The 24,825-nt window shown below is 36.9% G+C and overlaps 1 protein-coding gene across 3 annotated transcripts in view; it reads left to right on the forward strand.

Moving 5' to 3' along the window:
• LOC140464078 (BAR/IMD domain-containing adapter protein 2-like) overlaps positions 1-24,825 on the forward strand; it is a 72,169-nt gene that overhangs the window by 40,024 nt on the left and 7,320 nt on the right. For all 3 annotated transcript variants that reach the window (XM_072558763.1, XM_072558762.1, XM_072558764.1), the window contains 8 exons: positions 307-378; positions 2,632-2,769; positions 15,450-15,602; positions 16,757-17,008; positions 19,585-19,789; positions 21,715-21,916; positions 22,105-22,161; positions 24,193-24,361. In XM_072558763.1, coding sequence (XP_072414864.1) covers positions 307-378; positions 2,632-2,769; positions 15,450-15,602; positions 16,757-17,008; positions 19,585-19,789; positions 21,715-21,916; positions 22,105-22,161; positions 24,193-24,361 — 1,248 coding nt within the window. The remainder of the gene's footprint in view (positions 1-306; positions 379-2,631; positions 2,770-15,449; positions 15,603-16,756; positions 17,009-19,584; positions 19,790-21,714; positions 21,917-22,104; positions 22,162-24,192; positions 24,362-24,825) is intronic.

The following is a 24,825-nucleotide window of genomic DNA, read 5'->3' on the forward strand; positions in this document are numbered from 1 at the left end:
AAAATTGAATTCTTTCAGGAAAAAAGGCAATGCCGAATTGTAATGTGTACCCCTTAGGATAAAATTCCAAATCAATTAGTGTAGAGAGAATGTGTTTTGGGGGGAGGGTGAAATTATAGCTTTCAAGGAGCTGAATTTATGGAGGAGGGAAGCATCACTTGCACATGACTAATCTGAGGATCCAAGGTACAATCAGTGCCTCTGCATCGTGGGTGTGTGAGAGAACGTGTGTGGGTGTTCAGGGGGTTTCTTGTACTCTTGACATTATTGAAATTAAATGTTGCTGACGTTGTCTTTTCATTGCAGTTGAAAGTGTTCCACAATGATTTGCTGATGCAACTGGAGCAGAAGGTTGAGTTAGATGCCAAATACTTAAGTGTAAGTTTCAGGCTGAATTCTGCACTATCACATCTCTTGATTAATAAACTCATTAGTCTTTCTGTTCACTTTTTATCATGTAATATTGCAGCAAGAAAAAAGGTGTATTTTCAAATGTAAAGTAAGCAAAGCATGAATTTATTGCAACATTGTAATCTAATAGAATTGCCACTGTAAGTGTTATAAACTTGAGTTGAATTACAGCTTTGAAATTATTCCTATCCATCTGTTATTTATTAGGAAAAAGTGGTGATTCAAAAAGCATAGGGTTGGGATGATTTTCAGGCAGACTTAGTTCCCAACAGTCTTCTGAAACTTCTGGTTTAGATCTCCATATTGGCTTTTTGGAGAAGATATCCCACCGCAAAAGTTGCCATCAACAAATGCTACAGACATTCTGTCAGTTATTGCAAAATCACTGCGGTGATTGATTTTATGCATATGAATTAAATTTTACGTATGCATTTTACTCATGCAGTCCTATTGTTGTAGTCTTTTCTGTAGAATTCAGCTTATAAACTAGCATATTATTCGTGAACACAAATAACATTTCTTTATATAGCAACTTCAATGTAGTAAACAGCCTAAGGTACTTCACAATAGCCTGAGCCACATAAAGAAACATTCTCAGATAATCAAAAACTAGATCAAGGAGGTAAATTTTAATGAGTATTTTAAGAGGAAAGTAAGGTAAAGAAGGGAGAGGTGCATGGAAGATCTTCCAGAGCTTATGCCCTGAGCAGCTGAGGGATTGACCACAAATGGAGTGATTAAAACTGGAAATACACCAAAGCTCAGAAATGGAGATATGAGGATTTTAGAGTTGGGAGAGACTACAGAGATCAGGAGAGATAAGGACATGGAGGATTTTGAAAATTAGGCTGATCATATTTTAAAATCTAGTTCTTGTGTGATGAGGAACCAGTATAGGTCAGCGAACATGTGTGATGGGTCAAGACACAGGAAACAGTGTTTTGGATCACTCAGTTTACAGAAGGTAAAATGTGGCAAAAAACCAGCCAGGAATATTATGGAATAGTCCAGTCTAGAGACAATAGTGTAGGAATCTAGAAAGGTGGTGATGAGCTGGAACCGAGGGTCATCAGACAATGTGTGAAAATTAATGCTGTTCATTTTGACTCGATTATCATCAATGGACATCACGTGGATGAAAAAATGGGAGGGGACCAAGGATGCTAGAGACAGTGGTGCAGGAGTAGGAAGAGAAACCACTGCAAGGGATTCTCTGGTGATTAACTAGATAGATAGACAAGAATGAAATCAGGTGAAATCAGTTCCACCCAGTTGGATAATAGTGAAGAGGGATGCTGTTGTCAACAGGTCAGATCTGATGAGAAACATTCAGATGTCACAATAAACACTAAGGCAGTCTTCCAAGGGTGTAGGTTTGCTCGCCGAGCTGTAGGTTTGATATCCAGACATTTCATTACCTGGCTAGGTAGCATCAGTGGTGACCTCCAAGTGAAGCGAAGCTGTTGTCTCCTGCTTTCTATTTATATCTTTCTCCTGGATGGAGTTCCTGGGGTTTGTGGTGATGTCATTTCCTGTTCGTTATAGAAGCAATTCTATGTAAATAGTTGGTCAATTAATAGATGCTTAATACAGTCTTTGTTTGTTGTGAGCCACGTTATACAGAAGTTCTGAGAACTTCATGAATTTTCATTACAAAGCACTTTGAGGAATTATATAGCTTTCGGCAAATAGTTTTGTTTTCAGTCAGTTTGCATGTTTTTAATATTCATCAGAAATGCAACACTCATGATTTAGGCTAGCTGGCCTAAGCAACAAGTACTTTGCATTCATATAGCTTATAGTCCCAAGTTGTTCCAAAAGGTCATTTTAGCACTATTCCAACAAGTCTCCTAGGTTTAGCTATATTCAAACCTTACTGAATAGTGGACAATAGAACGAGATGCAGCTTCTTTTATTGGTAGACAAAAACTATATCAGTACTTTTTTTTTCTGTTTTAGAAAACCTGAACATGTTCTCACCTGTATACTTTATTGATATGAAATCATAAATGTCATATAGGTTGTCAGAAACCATTAGGAAGTGAATTGAAGCAATAGTGATTAGAAATCAATATCATAATATGCCAAACTTATTTTTTCTTGCTCTTTTCTTCATTTCATTCTGTTCCTGTATTAACAACAAAGGCAGATCTCTTTCCTGTTCATAAGTAATCATTTCCATCATTTTCAGATTAATTTTTCTTGCATTTTTCCTTTTAGGCAACATTGAAGAAATATCAAGCCGAACATAAAGCCAGGCTGGAGTCATTGGAAAAGTGCCATGCAGAACTGAAGAAACTTCGGAGAAAGAGTCATGGGAGTAAGAATCCACAGAAATATGGAGATAAAGAAATGCAGGTAAGGACTCAACCCTGGTGGTTCTTCACACGCTCAGTTATTTGAACTCCTTTTGTTTTTAGAAAAATTCTCTTAGGTTAATCTCCATGGCATGGGTTGTGTTGGGATATGGTGGAATCAATTTTTGGGAGGCTGAGTAATCTAGTCAATTAGAGTATTAACTGGCTTACTGACTGAATCAGAACCAGAATGTAATGAAAATACATTTCTCACTAAAAACTGAAAGGAGACTCTGTGAAGGCATCTTATATCCAGTATGAAGACACAGCACAAATAATTCGCGGTGAAATTGCCAATCATATTAGTCTTGTTTGGGAAGACCTCCATATCGGCTACAGTGATTAATTGGGAATTGTGGATTGAGGCAGCAGAGGATGCTTTTCTAAGATTCAAAAGTATATGTTTGCGAGGTCTGCATGGACGAGCTGGATCATTTAATATATAACACGTTGAAGGATCTGTTTCTGTGCTGTATGACTCTTAAGACAGAGTTGTGCAACATCTGACCTGTTCAGTGTCAAAAACTGGATATTTAGAATGAAATTCTTCTTAATTTTAATGTGAGTGTTGCTCTAGAATTTGCATAAACGGAAAAATGTTATGTTGTAGTCAGACCAGTTGCAGTCTTGGAACATTGTAATTGTGAGGTGATCTTGGCGAACACTTGTATTGAAAAGTTACATGCTTGTGAATCCATTTTCTCAATTTACTTTCTTCCAAAGCCAAGTTGCAGCTACTGACTTGACTGTTGATCCAACCAAAAATGTTTTAGCTAAAGTAATTGGACTTAACCTTTTAAAATTGATAGTTTACCATTAGAAATTCCTTTAATTAATTTCCACCTCCCCCCAAAAAAAATCCTTTGCACCCAAAGCTCAGGAAAAAGAATCTGTCTTTGGGAAATGGTGTATTCTAGGAGAAGGACGAGCTGGAGGGGTGGAAAGGATTAGGTAGGAAATCCCAAATGTTTTAGTCTTAGAAATTGGAATGGACAGCCTCCACTGCTAAAATAGGAATAGAGAGAATCCAGGGGAACAGAGGCACCTCTGATCTTTTGTAAGAAGATTTTACAGGTGAAGTGAGGTGTAAAAGTTTTGGAAACAATTTTGCAGATTTTAAAATTGATGCAGACAGGGGTTGCACAGTGACAGTGAGCAAAGGGGTGATGGATGAGCTGAACTGGTAAAAGGCAGAAGTTTTGCATGAATTTGAGCTCTAGAGGGTGGAAGATAAGTAGGTTTGGAGAGTATTGAAATAACGGACATGAATAAACATTTTTGCTGATTTATGCTTACTGTGGTTCAATTTTTTGATTTGCCCTTAACGTTTCACTAAGTTTCTAATTTTGATGGAAAGAAAAGCTGTCCCTTGCTCTCTCTCATCATAAAGTGATATAAACTGGAACTGGATTTATAGAAACTAGTGAAAATAGGCAATTAAAAGATGTGAAATGCCATATGGACAATTATTTCCTTGCCAAATTTAAATTTATTGTGAGTCTGATGCTATAAAGACAGTCATTCTAGACACTTAATGTGATTTATTGATTTTATTGTTGTCTCGTGTATTGAGATGCAGTGAAAAGTATTGTTTTGCATGTTCTACAAGCAGATCATACCATACAAAGTGCATCAGGGTAGCAGAACAGATTGCAGAATACAGTGTTACAGTCGCAGAGAAGATGCAGAGAGTGAGATGAGAATTAACATTTGAGAAGCCCATTTGAAAGCCTAAAAAACAGGGAAGAAGCTGTTCTTGAATCTATTCATACGTGTATTCAAGCTTTTATTTTATCTGCCTGATGGAAGAGGGTGGGAAAGTATATAACCGGGGTGGGAGGAATAATCTTTGATTGCTTTCCCAAGCCAGCAGGAAATATAGATGGGGTCAATGGATGGAAGGCTAGTTTGCATGATGGACTAGGTTGTGTTCACGACTTTCTGTAGTTTCTTGTGGTCTTGGGAGTGATACTTCCAGATAGGATGATTTCTCTGGTGCATCTATAAAAATTAGTATGAGACCTTGCAGACGTTCAGAACTTCCTTTGCCTCCTGAGGAAGTAGAGATATTGTTGTGCTTCTTTGACCATTTACTTTGACATGGGTGGACCAGGACAGATTATTGGTGATCATTACTCCCAGGGACCTGATGCTTTTGATGCTTTGACGCTCTCCACTTCAGCACCATTGATGCAACAGGGCAGGCCCTCCACTCTGCTGCCTGAAGTCACTGACCAGCTGCTTCATTTTGCTGACATTGAAGAAATTTGTTGTCTTTACATCATGCCACTAAGCACTCAATCTCTTTCCTGTGTTCTGTCATGTCATTGTTTGAGATCCAACCTGCAGTGATGGTGTCGTCACCAAACTTGTAAGTAGAGTTCGGGTGGATTTTGACCCCACAGTTGCAAGTTTATAAGGAGTATAGTAAGGGCCTGATTATGCAGCCTTGCAGGGCACTGTTGTTGAGGATTATGGTGGAGGAGGCGTTGTCGTCTATACTTATTGCTGTGTTGCTGTGTATGGGTCAGGAAGTTGAGGATCCAGTTACGGGGGTGGGGGGAGGGGAAGGAGCAGAAGTCAAAAACATCCGGTTCTTGGGAGTAATGATCACCAATAATCTGTCCTGGTCCACCCATGTCAAAGTAAATGGTCAAAGAAGCACAACAATATCTCTATTTCCTCAGGAGGCAAAGGAAGTTCTGAGTGTCCGCAAGGTCTCTTACTAATTTTTATAGATGTGCCAGTAGATGTGTTGCTGAGTATCTTTGTGAACCTGATGCATGTTATCACATCACTTGCAGGCTCACTTTAGCTGCATACAAATATTCCTAATAAAATTTATAATGCTAAAGCATTTGGACTATTGTGCTTTGTACTCAGCAATGCTACATGTTGATGCTCCACAGTTCTTAGAATTACAGGGGATTTGTTCTTCCTTAGTTCTGGAACATCAACTTGTCTCAATATGCCTCAACCGCCACCGCACCCCCATCCCCCACCCAGGGAAAAAGACATGCCAGGTGTAGCTTGTGGAAGAATAAGAACAGGTTAGGAGAATTTTATTCATTTGTAGGTGGTTATAATTTTTTTCAAATTAACATGATACTTTGCAATTTTTTTCTTAGATGATATCCAAGGTAATCCTACCACAAGGAATACTACAATGTGTGTTGGGAATATGTAAAGTAGCTAATATTATGGTGCAGTTTCTTTTAGTTCTCCCAAACCTATACCTCTAACCAAAATGCATTTTAAAACTTTCAAACCAACTTTTGACAAAGTTATTTCTATGACGGATGGATTGTTGCTGCACTTCCCATCTCCTCCCCCTCCCACCCCAACATGCTCTTTGTCTAAAATGACAGCCAGCCACAATGAGTCATACACAGTACAATTGGTAGCAGTGTATCACCAATACTTTTAAAAAGCTGTCATAACATTTTAAATCTGTTTAAATGCTCTATGTAGGTGTGCTATTTCGAAGGACAATACAAGTGATGCTTCCAAGAGTAAGAATTAGGCTTACGTTGCCAGACATTTCCTAGGATTTCCCTGTAATGGAGGGTTTTAGCTTGTCAAATCCTGACAGTTTGAACAAAATCACTTTATTGTATGTTTGATTATTGTTCTTTTACAAGTACAGTATAAATGGGTTTGTAAAATACTAATGTGACAAATCAAATAGGATATGAATTAGATCATGAAAAGACTGAAAAGTGTTCTTGAAATTAGAATTGCAAACACTTGGGTTTATGTTCCAGCATTATATTAATTTTTCAGTGGCTTCAAGCGTTTTATAACTGGTTTAAGTTGTAGAAATCTTGCTTTTGTTTTTGCCTCTGAATGTGGCCAAACATTATGTTGAAAGGATTTAAGTGCAAATGGAATCCTTGGTTTTGTATTCGATGACCATGTATGTGCTAATCAAAGGTCATCAAAGTTTCCTCTTTCAAAAATTAAATTTCCTTTCCCTTCTCTTGTTTCCAAAGTACATTATATTTTTGTACTACCGAGATGTGAACTTATCCAATGTTGACAGGTTCTGGTCATGGATTGAAACTTTGGTCTTGAGATTGGCTTTTTCTGGAGGAGGCTGATATATTACTTCAATTTTCTTTTGTGCTCATTCTAAGGCCCAAATTATCTTATATGCATTGGAAAACAAGTTCATGCTACATTTCATGTTCAACTTGGAACCAGCACCAAATGCATAATAATTGGCAAACAGGAAATCATGAAGTATGTCTTTGGCCACTTCAGTCTTTGCATGGAGTAGACTTGGATTGAGCAACCTACCATTCATCTGATATCTGATTTCATGCCAGGATCACCACCATGTAAAGCATTGGGCAGCATGATGGGGGAAAAAAATGAAGAAAATTGATGCTATCATGCAATTCTTGTTTAATTTCATTAGAGACTGGGAATTGGTCATCCAGGACATGTGGAAACATGCTTTCTGTGGAATTGTTGAACTGTTTGGTAGAATTTTTCAGACCAACTGAGCTTCTGCACTGAATTCCAAACGTCCTCACTGCTAAAGGCTTTGGTCATGCAAATAAACATAGTATGCATGTCCATGTGCAGAGGCTGGCAGCAGAGACCCCATGAAAGAATTGTCAAAACAAGTGGGGCCTTCCGATTTCAAGCATCAGTCTGAGAATGCAAGTCTATGAATAGTCCACTCTTCTTTATGAATGCAAGACTTGGCCCAATGCTGATACACAGTCAGACAGCCAGTCATTTTCACTTAAACTGCTTCAGAGTCCACATCAGATGGAGGGACAAAATGTGTGACACCTGAGGTGCTGCGCCAGCTGATGTGTTAAGCATCTCCATCATATTGAGGCGGTCACAACAGAATCATCTAGGCAAAGTACCAGATACTGTTTTACATTGTATGGAGTGCTTGAATCTGGGGTGCACTGTCGTGACTGTCAAGAGAAGTGGTACAAGGAAACTCTGAAGACTTCGGTTAGGAGTTTTTCTATCAATCCTGAGTCCTGGATAAAGCTTGCCCAGGGTCATGTGCCCAGTACAACTGAATTAAAAATTGTGTGACCTCCTTCAAAAGCTAGCATGTTTCAGAAGCAATGGGAAAGTGTCAGCAGAAGAATCCTGAGCCAGAGTGACCTCCAAAACTCAGTTGTGTATGATATCCTATTTGCAACAGAGACTTCCAAGCACAAATTGTCCTTGATAGTCATCTGCGTACCCACTGGGATCCTACTAAACAGTACATGGTCATCTTTGACTGAAAGGACAAACAAGAAACTGTTCAATTTATTGCATTTTCGACCTATCTACTGTTTCTGCTGTTCTATATATGGCCTTGTGGAGACTTTAAAGTCCTGGTCACAATTTGTAAACAACCCTTTTTTCTCCATTTGGTGTCATCAGTAAATTCTGATGTGGTTTCATTATTTCCCAAGTGCAAGTTATTTTTGGATATTTGTTAAACCTCACACTGCAATAGCTATAAAAAAATGACTGGCTCAGTCTTTCCATTTTAAGAAGCTTCCCTTTGCTCATACCCTAGATTTCTGACCCTAAATTATTTGTCTCTGAGTACATTGGCTATTCATTGCATGTGTCATTACCTTCACAATAAGCTACTTGGATAGGATTTCTATAGCACCTGTCATAATCTCAGCATGTCTCAAAGTTTTATAGCCAATGGAGTACTTTTGATATGTAATCACCGCAGGTGTATAATTATATTACACTGTTAAAATGTTTTGTGTAATTCTTTATTAGAACTCTCTCCAGTTCCTAAAGAACTGCACCCATAACATGTCTATCCTGTGATTTATTGTATAAGTTCTTCAAAGGTACACAGCACTTTTGCATTGATGAGATACTAAGACGGCCAAGAGGGAAGTGGGGCTTAGGTGAAGGGAGATTTATGGCGATGCTATAAATGAGTTCAGTTTTTGTATTTCTTCCAATGATTGTGCATGCAAAATCAAAAGAATGGTACCTATTTTCAGATCACTACAAAGCATAGAACAAGGTCATTATTTTTAGTTACCTTATAAATCGCACAATAGGTATTTCTTTTCTATTGAAATTGATTTTTTTTTGTAAAATGTTTTGCTTTTATTATTTTCGTTCTAAGTTTATTTTTGCACTGCAGATTTTTGTTGCATTGTAATAAGGTGTCCATACAGATGGGTTTGGACGCTTTCCAGCATTCTGTGTCATCGTTGTTTCCCTATTGCTATATCAAAATTTTGGAATCCTTTCTAATAGCTGAGTGGATCTTCACCACATGGACTGCAGCAGTTCAAGAAGACAACTCCTAGCTGCTGTCCTCGAGGGCAATTGGGGATGGGCAATAAATGATTCCCAGCAATGTCCGCATCCCACAAAACAATATTTAAACAATTGCTTTATTGTCTCACCTGAAAGGTAAAGCTGTTAATCACAGTATTCAAAATTTGACAGCTGTGTCTTAAAAACTGGAATTCAAATAGTCGTCATTATTCCAGAGGGAGTGTAGTTGAATCCTGTTAGCTCCTGTGAGTAAGTGTCACTGGGTGTGGAGTCAGGAATTATGTCAATCTGTATTTGGATCAGGCTAACGGTCTGGTGCCATTGGTTCACATCCCATTGTGGTGGAATTTAAAAGATCTAGAATTGAAAGCCAGTCTCTGTGTAATGATGACTATGAAGCTAACCTCCTAGAAGGAAGGGAATCTGTCATCCTTCCCCACTGAGACCTACATCTGACTCTAGACGCTCAGCAATTTGCCTCACTCTTATTTACCCTCAGTCATGGCCTGGCAAGCCACTCAATTAGGGCAGTTAAGGATAGAGAACAAATGCTGGTCTTATTAGGGATACCCAAGTCCCTTAAAGAATACAGGACGTTTGAATTCTGTATTGGAAGCAGAAAGTTCATTTTCCACATTTTAGGAGTTTAATTCTGAATTTAAATGCAATCACTTGAGACTGAACATGGTACTGCTATGTTTGAAAAAAAATTGGCAGCATTTATTTTTCAATGGAATTTTCCAAAAGCTGAATGGAGATGATACTGTTTTATTATTTCACACTGCATTGAAGCTATTCCAAGAGCACCTAGGGAAACCTGTAAGTAGAACTGAAGAGGCAGAGCAGAAAAATCCTGCTTAGTTCACAAAGTTCTTCAAAGCAGCTGTTTCTATAAGCTGTGAAAGCTGCAATTGTCAAGTCTAGGTGCCATAGTGTGTACAAGCATGAAGAGGTATCCAATGTGATTTGGAAGCGACACAAAAGAGCAAACATTTTGCAAGTTAGTACAGTCACTTATTTTGTGATTTTTCTGATTGAATGGTCTATTTACATTTCCAGTCAGATTTATGATTTTATGCGGCAAGAGAGCAAGGGGGACAAGTGTCCCAAAAAGAGATCAGCCAGCAAAAATTTATTCTGTAGACATTGTGGTGAGAAAGCTGTGCCTTATCAGCCCCAGCCTCCACTTTTGCCTCACACTTGCTCCCAGACTGCACTTCCACCACCCCCAGCCTCTTACCCTTCAGCTCGTACACAAGTGCACAGACTGTTCCCACAGCCTGTCTTGATTATCTGACATGGAGAGCTACTTCTAGCACTTGCATGTGGGCTTTTTTGGCATTCTGGATTATCACTCTGGTTGTTATGGATGTTAAAAACAACACTTCTATCGGAGGATAGAAAATTGGTAACTAGCTTGACCTCCATCTCATCTCCATCACAACAAAACATGTGTTACTGTATGGGCTGACTGGCATACAACATTTAGGAAGGGCCTAGAATTAAAATCCATATCTTAAAGAATGTTCTTCTGAGCAAAGAGGACAATATTACACTGACATTTGCTAATTCCTATATGAAATGAGTGGAGGATTCGAATATACAATGAATGTCCCTGACAGGCAGTGACTCATGGAATGAGTCTAGCATGACTATCATTATCTCCATGTCCTTAGGAATACTTTTAGATTTTATTGTAGCATTATTTGATTTCTGATTTTGTCTGTCTGAGCAATTGATATTATGGCCATTGTGTCAACCTGAAGTGGCTTATGTTTTTATTAACTGTTGTAGCATTCTGAGATTTAATCCTTTTCAAGTAATACTGTTCTGTACTACGAAAAGAATTCCTGGTTTGACCTATTTTCTGTTGCTATGGCAACAGCCTATCATCAGCACATTTCTATTGGAATACAGTTGTGAGTCATGAGAAGTGACATTTCCATGCAATAATTGAAGATCAAGGATGTTTATGGAAATCTTACCAATGGAAGAATGTCAAGAAACAAAAGTTACATTTTCTGTGTGAAATAAAAATGCAGTGCTCAAAGGTAAAGGGAACGTAAGTGAGCTTTTACGATGAGAATTCTGCTTACTTAGTTCAATTAGTGACTGGAAGAATGCCAATGATTGTAGGCCACTTTCTTTTATACTCATTTCCATAATCTGTTTCTACTAACCACTACTTTTCTGTGGTCATGTTCCTTATGAATCTATTCTGGAGCATTGTGTGTACAGGTGTGGCTTAACCTATCCCTCCTTGAGAATTTGAGCTCAACAATTTCAGCTTCAGATTTTTAATTGTACCTTGACTGGTTGATGATTTGCTCAATTAATTTTCTTTTGAAACATGAGTAAAGATGAGATCTTGAGCTACATCTTTGATCATAGCAAGGTTAGTCCTTGATTGCCAAAAGCACATACACTTTAATGAACATCATGAAAACATTTGACTTTTAACTGTAAATCCCAAATCCTAAATTAATTTAATTTTTTTTGGATGTCCAATTTAGCTACATATTTATTCTACATCATGATCCTTCCTTTACAAAACAAGTGAGGGAGGCATGTATTATTGTGATGCTGCACATTTTCAATTTTAGACTTCCCTGTTTGATTGTGGGGGAAGAAAATGTTTACTTGCATTTATCAATTAAATTTCAGAGGAATTGTATTGCCTTACCAGTACCCCTCGATTACATGTTAATCTTAGACAATGTTATTCCATTTTTGTTTTTTTTTTACAGTACTGACTTGCATTCAATTTCTTCTGACTCTGGTCATATTTTTAATACCTTTCGTTATATCTTTAGTCTCTTTTGATCTGAAGTAATGTATTGGAGAATGGTACGGTTGTACTTTTAACATGTCTGTATTAGTACTGCACAGAACCATGTTAAGTAGAGCATGGTTCATATCTCTTTTTAATTTAGTCATTGCTGGCTACATACTGCTATGAATATCTATTTTACTACTTTATTCTGCTTCTAATTCTAATTTTTCTGTATATGTGGGTAATTTTGTAGACTAGATTTAAATTTGAAAATACTATTTCACTTTTTATTTTTGAAACCAGTGAAGAAAGATTTATTTTCTGTGGTAAAGGATTAGTTTTGAATCATTCGCAGAAGTAAGCTGATTGTTGAACCCGTATAAAGTAATTGCTGACATCATTCTTTGACTTTCAAAAAGCTTTAAAAATTTTTAGTTGGCAGTGCATCAGAATAAAGCCTTTATTATGAGGTTTCGTTTCCTTTTCTGCCAAGTCTTCAGGATGCATAGTTTGCCAGAACTTTTGTCACCCTGTCTCTTTTTCTATCTCCAAAATTTGATAGATCGTTGGGTAGTTTAATAAACAATTAAACTCCTATTATGTTACAATGTATATTTAGGTACTGTAAGCCAGAGTTTAATATTGACTCACTTAACATTGTTAACAATACTAAAGTGAAACAGTATTATTATAATCTTTAAGATTTGCTAGTTTTACAGTAATACTGGTTGCCACAGGCTCCCTATTTCTGCGGCTTGCCCATTATATGCACTCGCTTTCCCAGTGTTACCCCTCTCTGCCTCTTCCCAACCTCCTGAATTACCTCCCATTCTTACTAATTACCTTAGCCCCTGACATATGTTGTTCTTCTTCTTCTCTTTCTACTGGTTGTAATCCTGGCTTTGCTCTTGTTGCGTGCTCTAAACTAGCACTCATGTCCTGTCCTCCATCTAGTGGCAGAGATTGGGTGGTGCAGGTAGTCCTAGGACTTGGTCCTTCCTGCACTGAGCAACTCTGTCACTAAACAGACCTGGTTAATCTATCAACACAATTCAGTGCAGGTGAATGCATTTTTTAAACATATTGTACTTTATTTTATATTTTTTATGTATTTTGTTATTTTAGCTAGAGATGCACAGGGCTGCATATCTACAGTAAAGTATTTCAACTTGTGCATCAGACATTTCTGACCCAGATAAAACAAAGGAACCCAACTCTGGCTTCAATATTGATTTTATATGGACAGCTCTGATTTATTTAAACAAGTTTCAGTTAAAGTTATGATTTTCAAAAACAACACTCGCTTTAAGTGAGGACTTGTAACTTTATCCTGGCCATGCACTTGTATTGAAAAGAAATAAATAAATTATGCCTAACTTCATACATTTAAAACTAACAATCCAGGCTGCTCCAAGTTTGCTTTCAATGTAGTTTTATAATGTAAAAAATTGCAATATAAAGAATTGTATAACTTAATTAGATTTGACAGTTGTACTTGCTTAGCCTTCAAATTATTCAAAGAAGCTTGTTCTTTATAATAGAGAAAAATAGAATTAAAAGTTCACAATAAAACAATTCATATGTCCAGAAATTTTAGTGAGCATGATACTTGATTTAAAAATATCTGGACAAATTAATGGAGTTGAACAATTAAGCTATTGTCAATTCTATTAACTTAAAGAACAGATGTATATAAACTGTAAAACGTTTAATCAGATTTACTTTAAGAAATCCTATTAGAATTACAAACTTTAACGTGCAATCAAGCCAAGTATTGGTGTTCACTGCTTAGTGTTCAACTTTTCACACCTTCAAACACACAACTAGCAGTGAATATGTTTGAGGGAAATTTAAATTATGGTCACCTTTTTTTCCAGCATAAGGTTGACATTAATTCTGTGTTTTACAGCGCTGTCTGCCATGTCAGATATAATTCAGTGACTTTTAGTCATTGGGCTTGCCTGCCTCAAACACATGCTAAGTCAGTTATTAGGGCTTGGGAATTTAATTGCATACGGTCAGAGCATTTGCTACCCTTCCTCAGGTGCTAATCAGCTTTGCTTTAAAAGGCTGCTGGAGGACTTTTGAAAAGGCACAATATATTTAAGTTTTTATCTTTTTTGAGTTTAAAGAAGTAGATGTTGGATGCATGCACAGGGTTTATATCTCTGTAATTACCTCCAAACATCTCTCAGAAATATTTAATACATTGAACAGTGTGTTTTGAAATGCCAGTGTTTAATCAACATGCTGGAGAAAGGTTTACTCATTGTTGATGAAAAGTTTACTTAACTTTTTAACTTTTATTAAAGAAATTGTTTTAATGCAACTTCTGCTTGTTGGTTGAATTATGTATTCACACTTGAACATCAGTGAGAACATAGCAATGAAAATGGAGCGTAAATAACCAGTTTCAGGAATTCTGTCCTGCTGTACTTCGTGTGAACCATTACAATGATTATTTAGTTTAATAACTTTCATTTTTGTTACTTTAGTGCTGGCTGATCATAAATCCTGTATTCCCATTAATTGTTTAAAAAAAAATTGTGTTATCAAATAAGTTTATTACATCTTGGTATAAATGTGTTGCCTTGTTTTATAATCATCATTTGCAACAAAATTTGATGTGATGTGCAGCGAACAGAAATGGGAGAATGGCTGGTATTTTGAACTGAGTTTAATACTTTTTAGGAACGGAGGCATCATCTATTTCTTTCAACATTTAATGACTTTATTAGTCTACAATCATAGTTTAGACAGTACTGTAATCTCATAGAAATATGCATGCCCTGCTAAAATTCCACAAGTTGAAAATTTAATTCCCACTAGCTAGAAGCAAATTGAGCTCAATTCTAATTATCTGTACGGTTGTCATTTCACCTGTTGTCGAGAAAGTGAATTGCATATTGTGAGGTCATACCGAGTGCGTATACACTTGCTAGTGACCTTATTTGACCACTTTCATTATTTCATAGCTATCATTTGCCACTTTACATTGGCTCATATGTTCTGAATGCAAAAATGTTGCTCTGCTTTAGTACTGAGTAACTCTGGATTTAATCCAAACTCTCATAAAAGTTTTGTTTACAATATCTCGATCAATTTTTCAGATTAGGAATCTACAATTTAGCATAAATTGACTGATACTTAAGAAGTTGAACAATTGTCAAAAAAAATTGCATTAATTCAACTAATAGCGTCGTGATGCAGATTGAGTTCCAACACTGCAGGTCTCTTACTCATCATGTAAAAGCCAATTTTCTATGCACAAAAGCAAATTTTGTTTGATAATTTTAATCACACTATGGTTGTGATGGGAATCAATGAAGTACAAAGTATTTTATATGAAAAAGAAAGACCAACTTTGAAGCAATGCGGTGTTTTGTGCAGCTTGTCTTTTTTGAATGAAACGTTGTTCGGATATGTCTTCAGGTATTAATCGAAATGTTGAACAACGTATAAAATATGTAAATGAAATACCTCCATTCATCTTTTTCTGTGCAGCCATATTAATTTAATGTCATAACCATAGCCAGTCATTACAACTGAAAGTTTTTGCATTCTTCTTTTATTTCATCATCATTTTCTCAATGTCCTTTTTGCTTTCTTATCTCCTCTGACTTGTACAGTTTGTGGAGACAATAAGCAAGAAGCAATCTGATCTGGAGAGTTACATTGGAAATGGTTACAAAACAGCATTAAGCGAGGAGCGTAGGCGATACAGCTTTCTGGTAGAAAAGCAGTGTGCAGTCGCCAAGAATAACATGGTATACCACAGCAGGGTAAGTTTTTCAAATTAAGTGAATCTAAACTGCAATATTGCAGCTTTTCAAAAATGTTAGAGACAAATATAGACACAGTTTTTAAAAAAATATTAGGTTAAATGTTTTTAATCTAGTCCTCAACTAAAATGGACAATTTGTCATTAGATATCTGTGAGCCTTTATTAGTTCAGTCTAATGACCATTTTTGATACATCAGAACTGTAACTGAGTAACACAGTTGAGATTGATACTGTCCTTTTTGCTAATGTTGGCATCAATGATACAACTGGGAACATAAACCAGAATTATTTTATTATTCATCTTTTTTTTTCTAATTTTTATGGGTGTAATGGAAATTGTAATGCCAAACTACCCTTTCTGGATGAAATCATCTTATTGAGCATAGACTATGGTGCAGATTCACTTTTTCCTGAACTGTATTACTCAATGTTGTACATTCTTCCACAGTTCTAATATTTTGATAGTATCATGATACTAAAAGTAGTGCTACATAACTAAGTTAGTTGTAGTAGTGCACACCCATATCAGATGAATAGCACCACAGAAGCTCTTTGTATTGGATATCCTGAGGAAAAATGTTACTCCATCCTTTTTCATAAGTTTCCATTCCTCTGTTGCTGGAATTATAGTGAATTATCATTTTAGTTACCCTTCTTTTCCTTGCCGGTTTCCTTGTTATCCTTGCCTCTCCTGAGGTTTTGATTTTCTGCTCGTGTGCAATTCTGTTATCATCCATGCTTCACTTAACTTATGAAAATTAACAGGGGGTGTCAGGAGGCTACATGTTGCTGGAAGGTTTTGCTGCCAGTTCGGATTCTGTCCTCCCCAAACCACACAATCTGCATGAGTTATTGAACGATGATCAGGACCAGGGAAGGGTGAGGGTTAGTGGGGGTTGGGGGTGAGGGATGGTGGTAGAGAACATTTGCACATCAGTGATCCTGTTCAGTTGTAACCACCTAACTACACATCCAAAAGTAAGATCTTGTAACATTTCATTTTACTTTTCATCACTATTTTTCCTAAAAATTTAATATTCGTGGCAAATGGTTTTTCTCTTCTGTTAAAACTGATTAAATTAAGATCCTTGAAAATGTTTTACTCTGTGGGGTTCATCTGAAGTAATCTCTGAATTTTCTTTTCTTTACCAGGGCAAGGATATGATAACACAAAAGCTTCCTAGCTGGCAACAGGCTTGTAGTGATCCATCCAAAATTCCTGAGCGTGCAATGTCATTGGTGCAGCAGATGTCTTCAGGCAATGGAGGAACCCTCATCTCTGACCCTGCTGCTTCCACCAAATCAGGACTGGTTATATCAGACCCTATTCCTGGTGCTAAACCTCTACCAGTGCCACCAGAACTTGCACCTTTCGTTGGTGGAGGTGGATTGGGTCAAGGTTCTGTAAGTATTGATGTTTTGTCAAAGTCTATTTAGTGTTTTTGAAACTATTTTGAATTTTATTTTCAAAGACCTGAATACCTGATACACAAGCAGAACATTTGTGGAGTAAAAAGGAGTACTTTGTGATCATCCTTAATAATGCCAGTCAAATTATCTGTTTATGTTACTATTTTTTTTTGTGTATCATCTGATCATTCCTGAATATCATCTAGAGGGCTTCCCTGATCTCCCTACAAAAAAGCTCAAATCACTTTTAATAGTTTTCAACCTCATTCCTTGTACAGCATTGTTATTGAGGAAAGAAAAGCTGACTTTATAGTTAGTATGTTATTGAGGCGTTGAAGGTCTCACCCGCTGGCTGAGAGCTGGCAAGGCATCTACATGACCACTTTTGAAGAAGGTCCAGTGAACCACATGCCAACCAGGCAGTACGTTTTGAGGGTTGTAGGAAAAGGGGTCGGGGATATCTCTCAGGAACCTGATCCTTCTGATGTCTGGTCCCTTGATAAGGTACTGATTGCCTTTGCCTTTGATTAAAAGATGCACTCTGGGTGACAAGTAGCTGCACAGCTTGACTTGTCATGTATTCCACATGACGAACATTGAACAGCAGTTGGAATGTGGAAAGGCAGCAGGTTCAAATGCAACCCTGCCCCACATAATTAAATGCCTTTCCCGCCTCCAAGCTCGCCATTAGCAAGAGCAGAAGATTCCACCCTGTAAATCCCACCTGCTTCAATACAAACATCTTGCTATTGAGGGATACATTGTGCAGGGCATTCTTCCATTTCTTTCCACTCAGCACATGACATACTAAGGAGGTGGTGAGAGTAAGACTGTGTGTATGTGTTAGATATATTTATCTAGTACATAATGGAAGAATAAGATCTCGGGGCGGCACAGTGGCTCAGTGGTTAGCACTGCTGCCTCTCAGCGCCAGGGACCTGGGTTCGATTCCAGCCTTGGGTGACTGTCTGTCTGTGTGGAGTTCCCCACCCCCACCCATGTCTGCGTGGGTTTCCTCCAGGTGCTCCGGTTTCCTCCCACAATCCAAAGATGTGCAAGTTAGGTGAATTGACCATGCTAAATTGCCTATAGTGTTAGGTGCATTAGTCAGGGATAAATGTAGGTTAGGGGAATGGGTCCAAGTGGGTTACTCTTCAGAGGGTTGGTGTCGACTTGTTGGGCCGAAGGGCCTGTTCCCATACTATAGGGAATCTGAGCGGTCCTTTTAATTTTAATACATCAATAAATTTTGGTTAATCATATTTGAGTCACTTCTTCAAAGCTACTTCTTGATGTCTTTGAGCTAATAGATGAGAGTTCTGTTTCAATGGAAATAAAATTCTGACTAAGCATTTGTTTTTGAATTAATAGAGCCAATCTCTCTCTATATCACTGGTACTGAGTTGGTGTTTGGAATTAATAAAGAATAACATATTGTAAAAGAATTGCCGATGGTATTACCAAGTTTCTTTGTGGTTGACACGTTGCAATTAGAACTAACCAATCTGGCAGAATAAATTATGTAAAACCTAAAGCTAGCTTGTACAAACTCTTGGCATGTGCTAGTCCTTAGATTTTCAGAGCTTAATGTTTGGCTCCGTTCTGCCCAGTTTGTCGATGCAAAGTGGGCTGTATTATGCCCAAACTGCACATGGACACAATTCTGTTGCAGGCTGTGCTGGATGTTTGCTAAGGACCAAATGAGGCATCCTTTACCTACATCCGGAATAGGCATTAAGCTGTTAGCATAATCAAAAAAGGATAGAACAGCTACTTTACTCCTTCCTGCAACTTTGGTTTGCACACACAGAACAAATCTAATTGTCTTTTTTTTTAATGCACCTAGCACTGTATGTCATAAAATGAAAAAGTTAATGCTCATCTTAATTGCTGCCACTCTGGCCTTACCTGGGGGTCAGAGTCAAGAGTATCATCCTGTCCTATCCTGATCTTCCTAAATTCATGCCTTCCAAATTGTTGCCCTCTCTTCCTCTCAATAAGAGTGAAGATTTCTGAGATCATTGTCTCTCACTCCCTATTCCCTACTCCTCCAATTTACACTCAGAGGCCCAACCAGTAATATTTCACAGTTCACAGATGTGCAGTTACTGCACAAATCTGTGCTGACGCACACTGCTACTCGTTTTGAATGATGAGTTCCCGGGCTCAAAATCTCATGCTCATAAAATGCTACCAGTAAAGGGAACTTAATCAAGGACTTGCATAATTTGTTAGCCGTAAATCATTTAATATGTAAGACTGAATATGTGCTATACAGATAGAATTTTGTTTACAGGTGCTAGTAACAAATTCTGTTGCTATTTATTAACTCCGCCTGGAGTTTGTTTAATTGACAGTGAACAGAATTATTATTAAACACAGGGAAAATCTTCAACGGCTGATGAAAAATGTATAACATTGAAATGATGAAAAGTTGTTAATTTTGGCCATGTGCATTTATGGTGATATGGGATATGTGCTGTATGTTTCAGAATATAATATTTTTACTTCTATATAATGTTAAATTAGATTATACTCCATACTTGATGTACTTCTGTTTTCTGTTTCAGCGCATGATGGTCCAGGATATTCCATCAGTACCTAATGGTGACGTATCAAATGCAAATTCTGTGGACTATCAGCAATCTGGCCAGCCTGATGCCAAACCAAAGCCTCCTACACCGCCCCAACTTCCAAAACAACAGCAATCTGATGTGTACTCCAACACCTTACCCACACGCAAAGCAATGCCATTGAAAGCCAGCCCTTTGTCAGGTGAGTGATGCAAATTTAGGCATTACTAGTAATATTCAGGGGAATTAAGCAATTCTATTGATGTGCGCATGTACATAAATGCCATCAAAAGCAAAAGTAGCCTGCACTGACTTGTATGTTTCTTTAGTTAAAAATGATATTTAACTGGGTGTGGACCTAATGCAAAATTATTGTGAAATGTACTCAAATTTTCTTAATGCAAAGGGAAGATTTTTTTTGTGTTGTATCAATCACCTTAATAGTTGAGGTAGTCTTGTGTTAGTTACCTTTTGTCCTAAATCTCTCCAAATTTCCATACCAGTGGCATCAATATTAATATTTCAAAGGCCCTCACCACTGTTAACTTTTAGATCCTGTCTCTTGTATAAAACCTGCACTTCAACACAGTGCAGCACTATGAAATTGATTATGTTAAAGTCATTGGTTTTCAATTGCCGGCTATGACAAAATTTCCAGATATTGTCTGTTCTTATTGTCTCCAGTTTCACTAAAACCTCTTACAAGTTTGTTGAACAAATAGCTTTTGCAATGGATAAATTTCATGCTCAGCCTTGAACTGACAGGCCAACCAGTAACCTTGTGGCATAAGATTGAGGCAGGTTTACTTTGCTAATACAAAAGCAAAATACTGAAGTAAAAACAATAATTGTTGAAAATACTCAGCAAGTGTGAACAGAGTTTTGACAAAAACTTGTTGATTTTCAGAGTGACTTAGATTCTTTACCAATGCTGCCTGTCCACAGAATTTCTAACATTTTCTTCTTGCTCACTAATATTTAGTGCTCAGCAAAAGTTTCTGATGTAGACTGTACCTTTTTTGTATTGTTGGGATACATGGCAATGTAGTCACAAAAGATACCATGTTGTCATGTTTGTACATATCACAATACCAGGGTTGCTGTTTGGAAAGGATTGTGCTGTTGCTTTTAAAGTTTCTTTTAAATTGAGACTTTGAAGTGAAACTCTAGTGAATATAGTACTAAATATGGATTAAAGACACCTACACCTTTTACCATAACCATGGCAATTTTTACCACTGCAGTCCAGATATAGCAAAGTTGCTGCTGGCTGCTTTTACATACTAGTACTGTCAGTGATATGGGTTCCAATGTAGGAGAAGATGGCATTTGACTTACAATTTAGACACTTTACTCCTTTTGATATTTACCGGCAGTTAATCTCTTAACTCCTGGCCATTATTATTAGATATGTAATAAAGCTTTATAATTCCAGAGCACCCTGTCTTTATGCACTGTCCCAGTAATCTAGCAGTCATGGATCCAAATCCTCATTATACCAAGATATAAAACCAAGTTCACTAAAACTGCTTCTATACCAGATGGCCCTAACCATTGAAAGCAGTGAAAGTTTTGTAAAAATCCTGACTGCTTCCCTAATGCTGGTCAAAGGAAACTATATCTAATTTATGTGGTATCTCCACATGTAATTCTCATCCAATATGACTATTCTGATGAAAGACCATTGACTTGAAATACTCATCACAGGTGGTGCCAGAGCAGTTCAGTAGTTTTGTTATATTCATCTTTTTGATCTCAGACTTCCACAATCTGTTGTGTTGCTCTTATTGCCTCTGGCATTATTGCCTATAATACAGAGGAACCTCAATTATCTGAATGATACGGGCAGGGAATATTTTGTTTAGATAATCGAACGCCAGATAACATAGTTCAGCCAAGCATCGGGACCTTGCCATCTTGTTTGGATAATTGAATGCCAGATAATCGAGGTTCCTCTGTAATGGGCAATATACATATTTTGTCAAGGTTCTTTTAGCAAAGACTATATTTATGCCAGGGTTTCACGGTGGAACTGAAAAACAGTGAGAATGAAGCTTGAAAAATTAGAAATATTCCTTTTCCTTTTGTTTTGTACCTAATGTGATATCACATTTTCTTACTCTTCAGCTGAGACCAGAACTTTACCCAGATCCAGTTCAATGGCTGCTGGGTTGGAAAAGAATGGAAGAACCAAAGTGCAAGCTATTTTCTCTCATCAGGCAAAAGGCAATAACACACTGCTGAGCTTCAGCGAAGGAGATGTCATCACATTATTGGTTCCTGAGGCTAAAGATGGCTGGCATTATGGAGAAAATGAAAAGACGCGATTGTAAGTAAAATTGTGTGTGTGTTTATATTTGCTCCCAGTTTCATATTTCCTTTCAACATTGTCATGGATAAATAGCTTGTCTGTGTTTTGTAGACATTACAACTGCTTGTTGACATTATGGCCAGCTGATGTTTTATTCTGAATAAGATTATCCTACCCACTAATTCTATCTTTCTCTCTCTTTCTAGGAGAGGATGGTTTCCATTCTCTTACACTCGTGTAATGCAGGGTGGATTATTGCACAAGTAAGTAACTTCTTTACTTTTCTATTGGTGCAATTCTCTAAAGTAGGTGATGAAATAGAAATATATTTTGTTGCAATGACAGTAGAGGAATTAACACCAAAATTACCTTTCAATCAAACTTGCAATTAATAATAGTGCTGATGTTTTCAAATGAATGGTTGTTAGTGTTCCAAAGCCATGCATTAAACAAAATATTCTGTTTAAAATTCTGTTACGTTCACAACTTTTATGCTATCTGGCAGAGACATAGGATACCATGAGTTGTATCCACCTGCTTTTGCAGACCATATAATTACCAAAGTTAATGTACAACTTGTGTAGCAGACTTTATTAGAACTTATTTGCAAAAAGTGATTTATTTTTAATGTGGTTGCTTTTGAAGTGCCAAACCCTTTATTTGAAGTAATTTCATCTTGCATTATCCATTTTGTCCAGTTTTCTTTCAGGTGCTGCACCTATCTTTTAAAACACATTTAATCTTTGGTGCGGTGTGCACCGTTTACACCCTTTAATCTTCTGGTGCTGTTCAAAACTGTTTAATCTCTGGTGCTGCACACTCCTCTTCAAAGCTCTTTCATCCACTATTAAGCATTCTTTTGTGGAAATTGGTCTCTGACATTCTTTCCATTAAGGGAAAAAAAGCATTTTTTTTGTTCTTTCTACACTCTCTTTTCTTTTATGAAAAAGTTTTATAAAAAATTTAGCAAAGAAATGTGTGATGCTTAATGTTAGTGAACTATGCAATAAGGAAATAGATGAAAATAGTTCTGGCTTATCACCTGGCATTTTAGGTCCATTTTCTGTCATGGCACCCTATCTATGTAGTACTGCTGTTTTTTTTTCAATCTGTCTGTTCTGTTTGATTGCTTGAACATTTGTTATGTACATTTATTTAAGTGAGCATCTTTTGTCATTTAATTACTTAAATTCATGTTAAACTAAAAGTCTTGCATGGTAAATCAAAAGACTATAAATCGTATTGATTGCTCATTGTGTCCAGGCTAAAGTCAGAAGGAATTTGGTTTCAAGAGTTATTTATAAACATATAAATGTTGAAGTAAATTAAATTTTATATTGTATTTTTGACAACATTGTCAGACACGTGACTTGTGATTTCATTTTGCCTCACTTGTCATATTTGGTAATCTATTGAATTTTTCTCTTGGCTGGATTTATTAGCTAGTTTAACTTAATATCATTTTCCCCCATCCATTCAAAAAGTAGCACTTAATTTCACTAATAGAGCTTCTCATAAACAATCATTGCTATAAATCAGTACATTTGTAATCTTGGAAAATGCTCTGTATGCTAAGACCACAATATCAGTTAGGCATATTGTCACACTAGGGGAGTATATTTGATACAAATTGTTTGAACTTGCAGGTCTTGATCCTGATTTAGGGAAAGCATCTTTCATGCTGAGGTAGCTGAAGGTTTGTCAGTTTATATCTTCCAGTCCAGAATATCTAAAAGTACCCAGTGTCTAAACCTAGTTTCCTTTCCTTTTCAGATCCTATATTTTCATATAGAATATCCCCTATTTTTAATAGTGCATTTTCTATTCTCAATGCTTTTCAAGTGTTGCAGAAAACATTTATCTTGGAAAAACCATAAACATTATAAAGTAGATTTATTTTTAGTAAAGTTAATTTCACTAATCTGGAGTTCATAACATCCAGAAATTGTTTCCATGTTTGAATTGATTAATTCTCCCTATAAGTTCTGAAATGGGAATAGTAGCAGCACTACTTCAGTCAAAACAAAGAGCTAATGCTGTGGACGGTTTAATAAGAGTATGTTAATTATAAAAAAAAATCTAGTTTACACCACAACAGACTTTTTGAGATGGGACGGGTGCTTTTCAGATTTGGCATTGATGTTGAGTCCTCAAGGCCAGCAAATTTGTTGTCTTCACTGACGCTGCCATGTAAAATGCCTTTAATACAGTTGATTGGTGAATAAAATGGTGTGAAATGATGTAATCCATATCTATTACCAAGTAACAATTTTGTCATGTTTTGTATCTTGCAGCTTGAACCATCTCAAAAGCTGCAGCACTGGGAACCTCCTGCAGAAAGAAGATCTCTCCATTCCGCCACCCGACTACAATTCAACTTTAAAAATGACATCTCCTGTTGTGTCCAGCTCAAGCACTTTTAAACCTAGGCCTTACAGTATGGCAGTTCCAGGTTTCTCACAGGTATTTAAAACATGTTTTGTATGTAATTGTCAACTTCGGGGCATAGTTCAGGTAGTATTGGATCATCAGTACATTCAACATCCCACTCAGTTTCCATTTCTGGCATTCAAGTGGAGTGTCTAACTTGTTTAGCAGACCAATATTCATATGTTGAATATGTAGACCTTAAGAGATTTGCAATTTTTAAATTGCAAATCTATAATTTAGCACAAACACCAATTTTCACCTTTTCCCTTCTGGGCCCTTCCACTATCCAGAAGTCCAACAAGATCCCAGTTCTTGAATACAAAGTCCAATGAGCATCACATATTCTCAACAAACTGAGCTGTTGTGATTTGCATTTCTAACACTGACACAACTACTGATAATTTTGTGTTGCCATCAATGTTTAACATCACCTCATTATTTATCTCAAATTTAGATATTGTTAATCCTGAGCAAATTGCATTTTATGATATTGTTCT

This window comes from Chiloscyllium punctatum, chromosome 39 (genome assembly GCF_047496795.1).
Source record: "Chiloscyllium punctatum isolate Juve2018m chromosome 39, sChiPun1.3, whole genome shotgun sequence".
NCBI classification, from domain to species: Eukaryota; Metazoa; Chordata; class Chondrichthyes; order Orectolobiformes; family Hemiscylliidae; genus Chiloscyllium; species Chiloscyllium punctatum.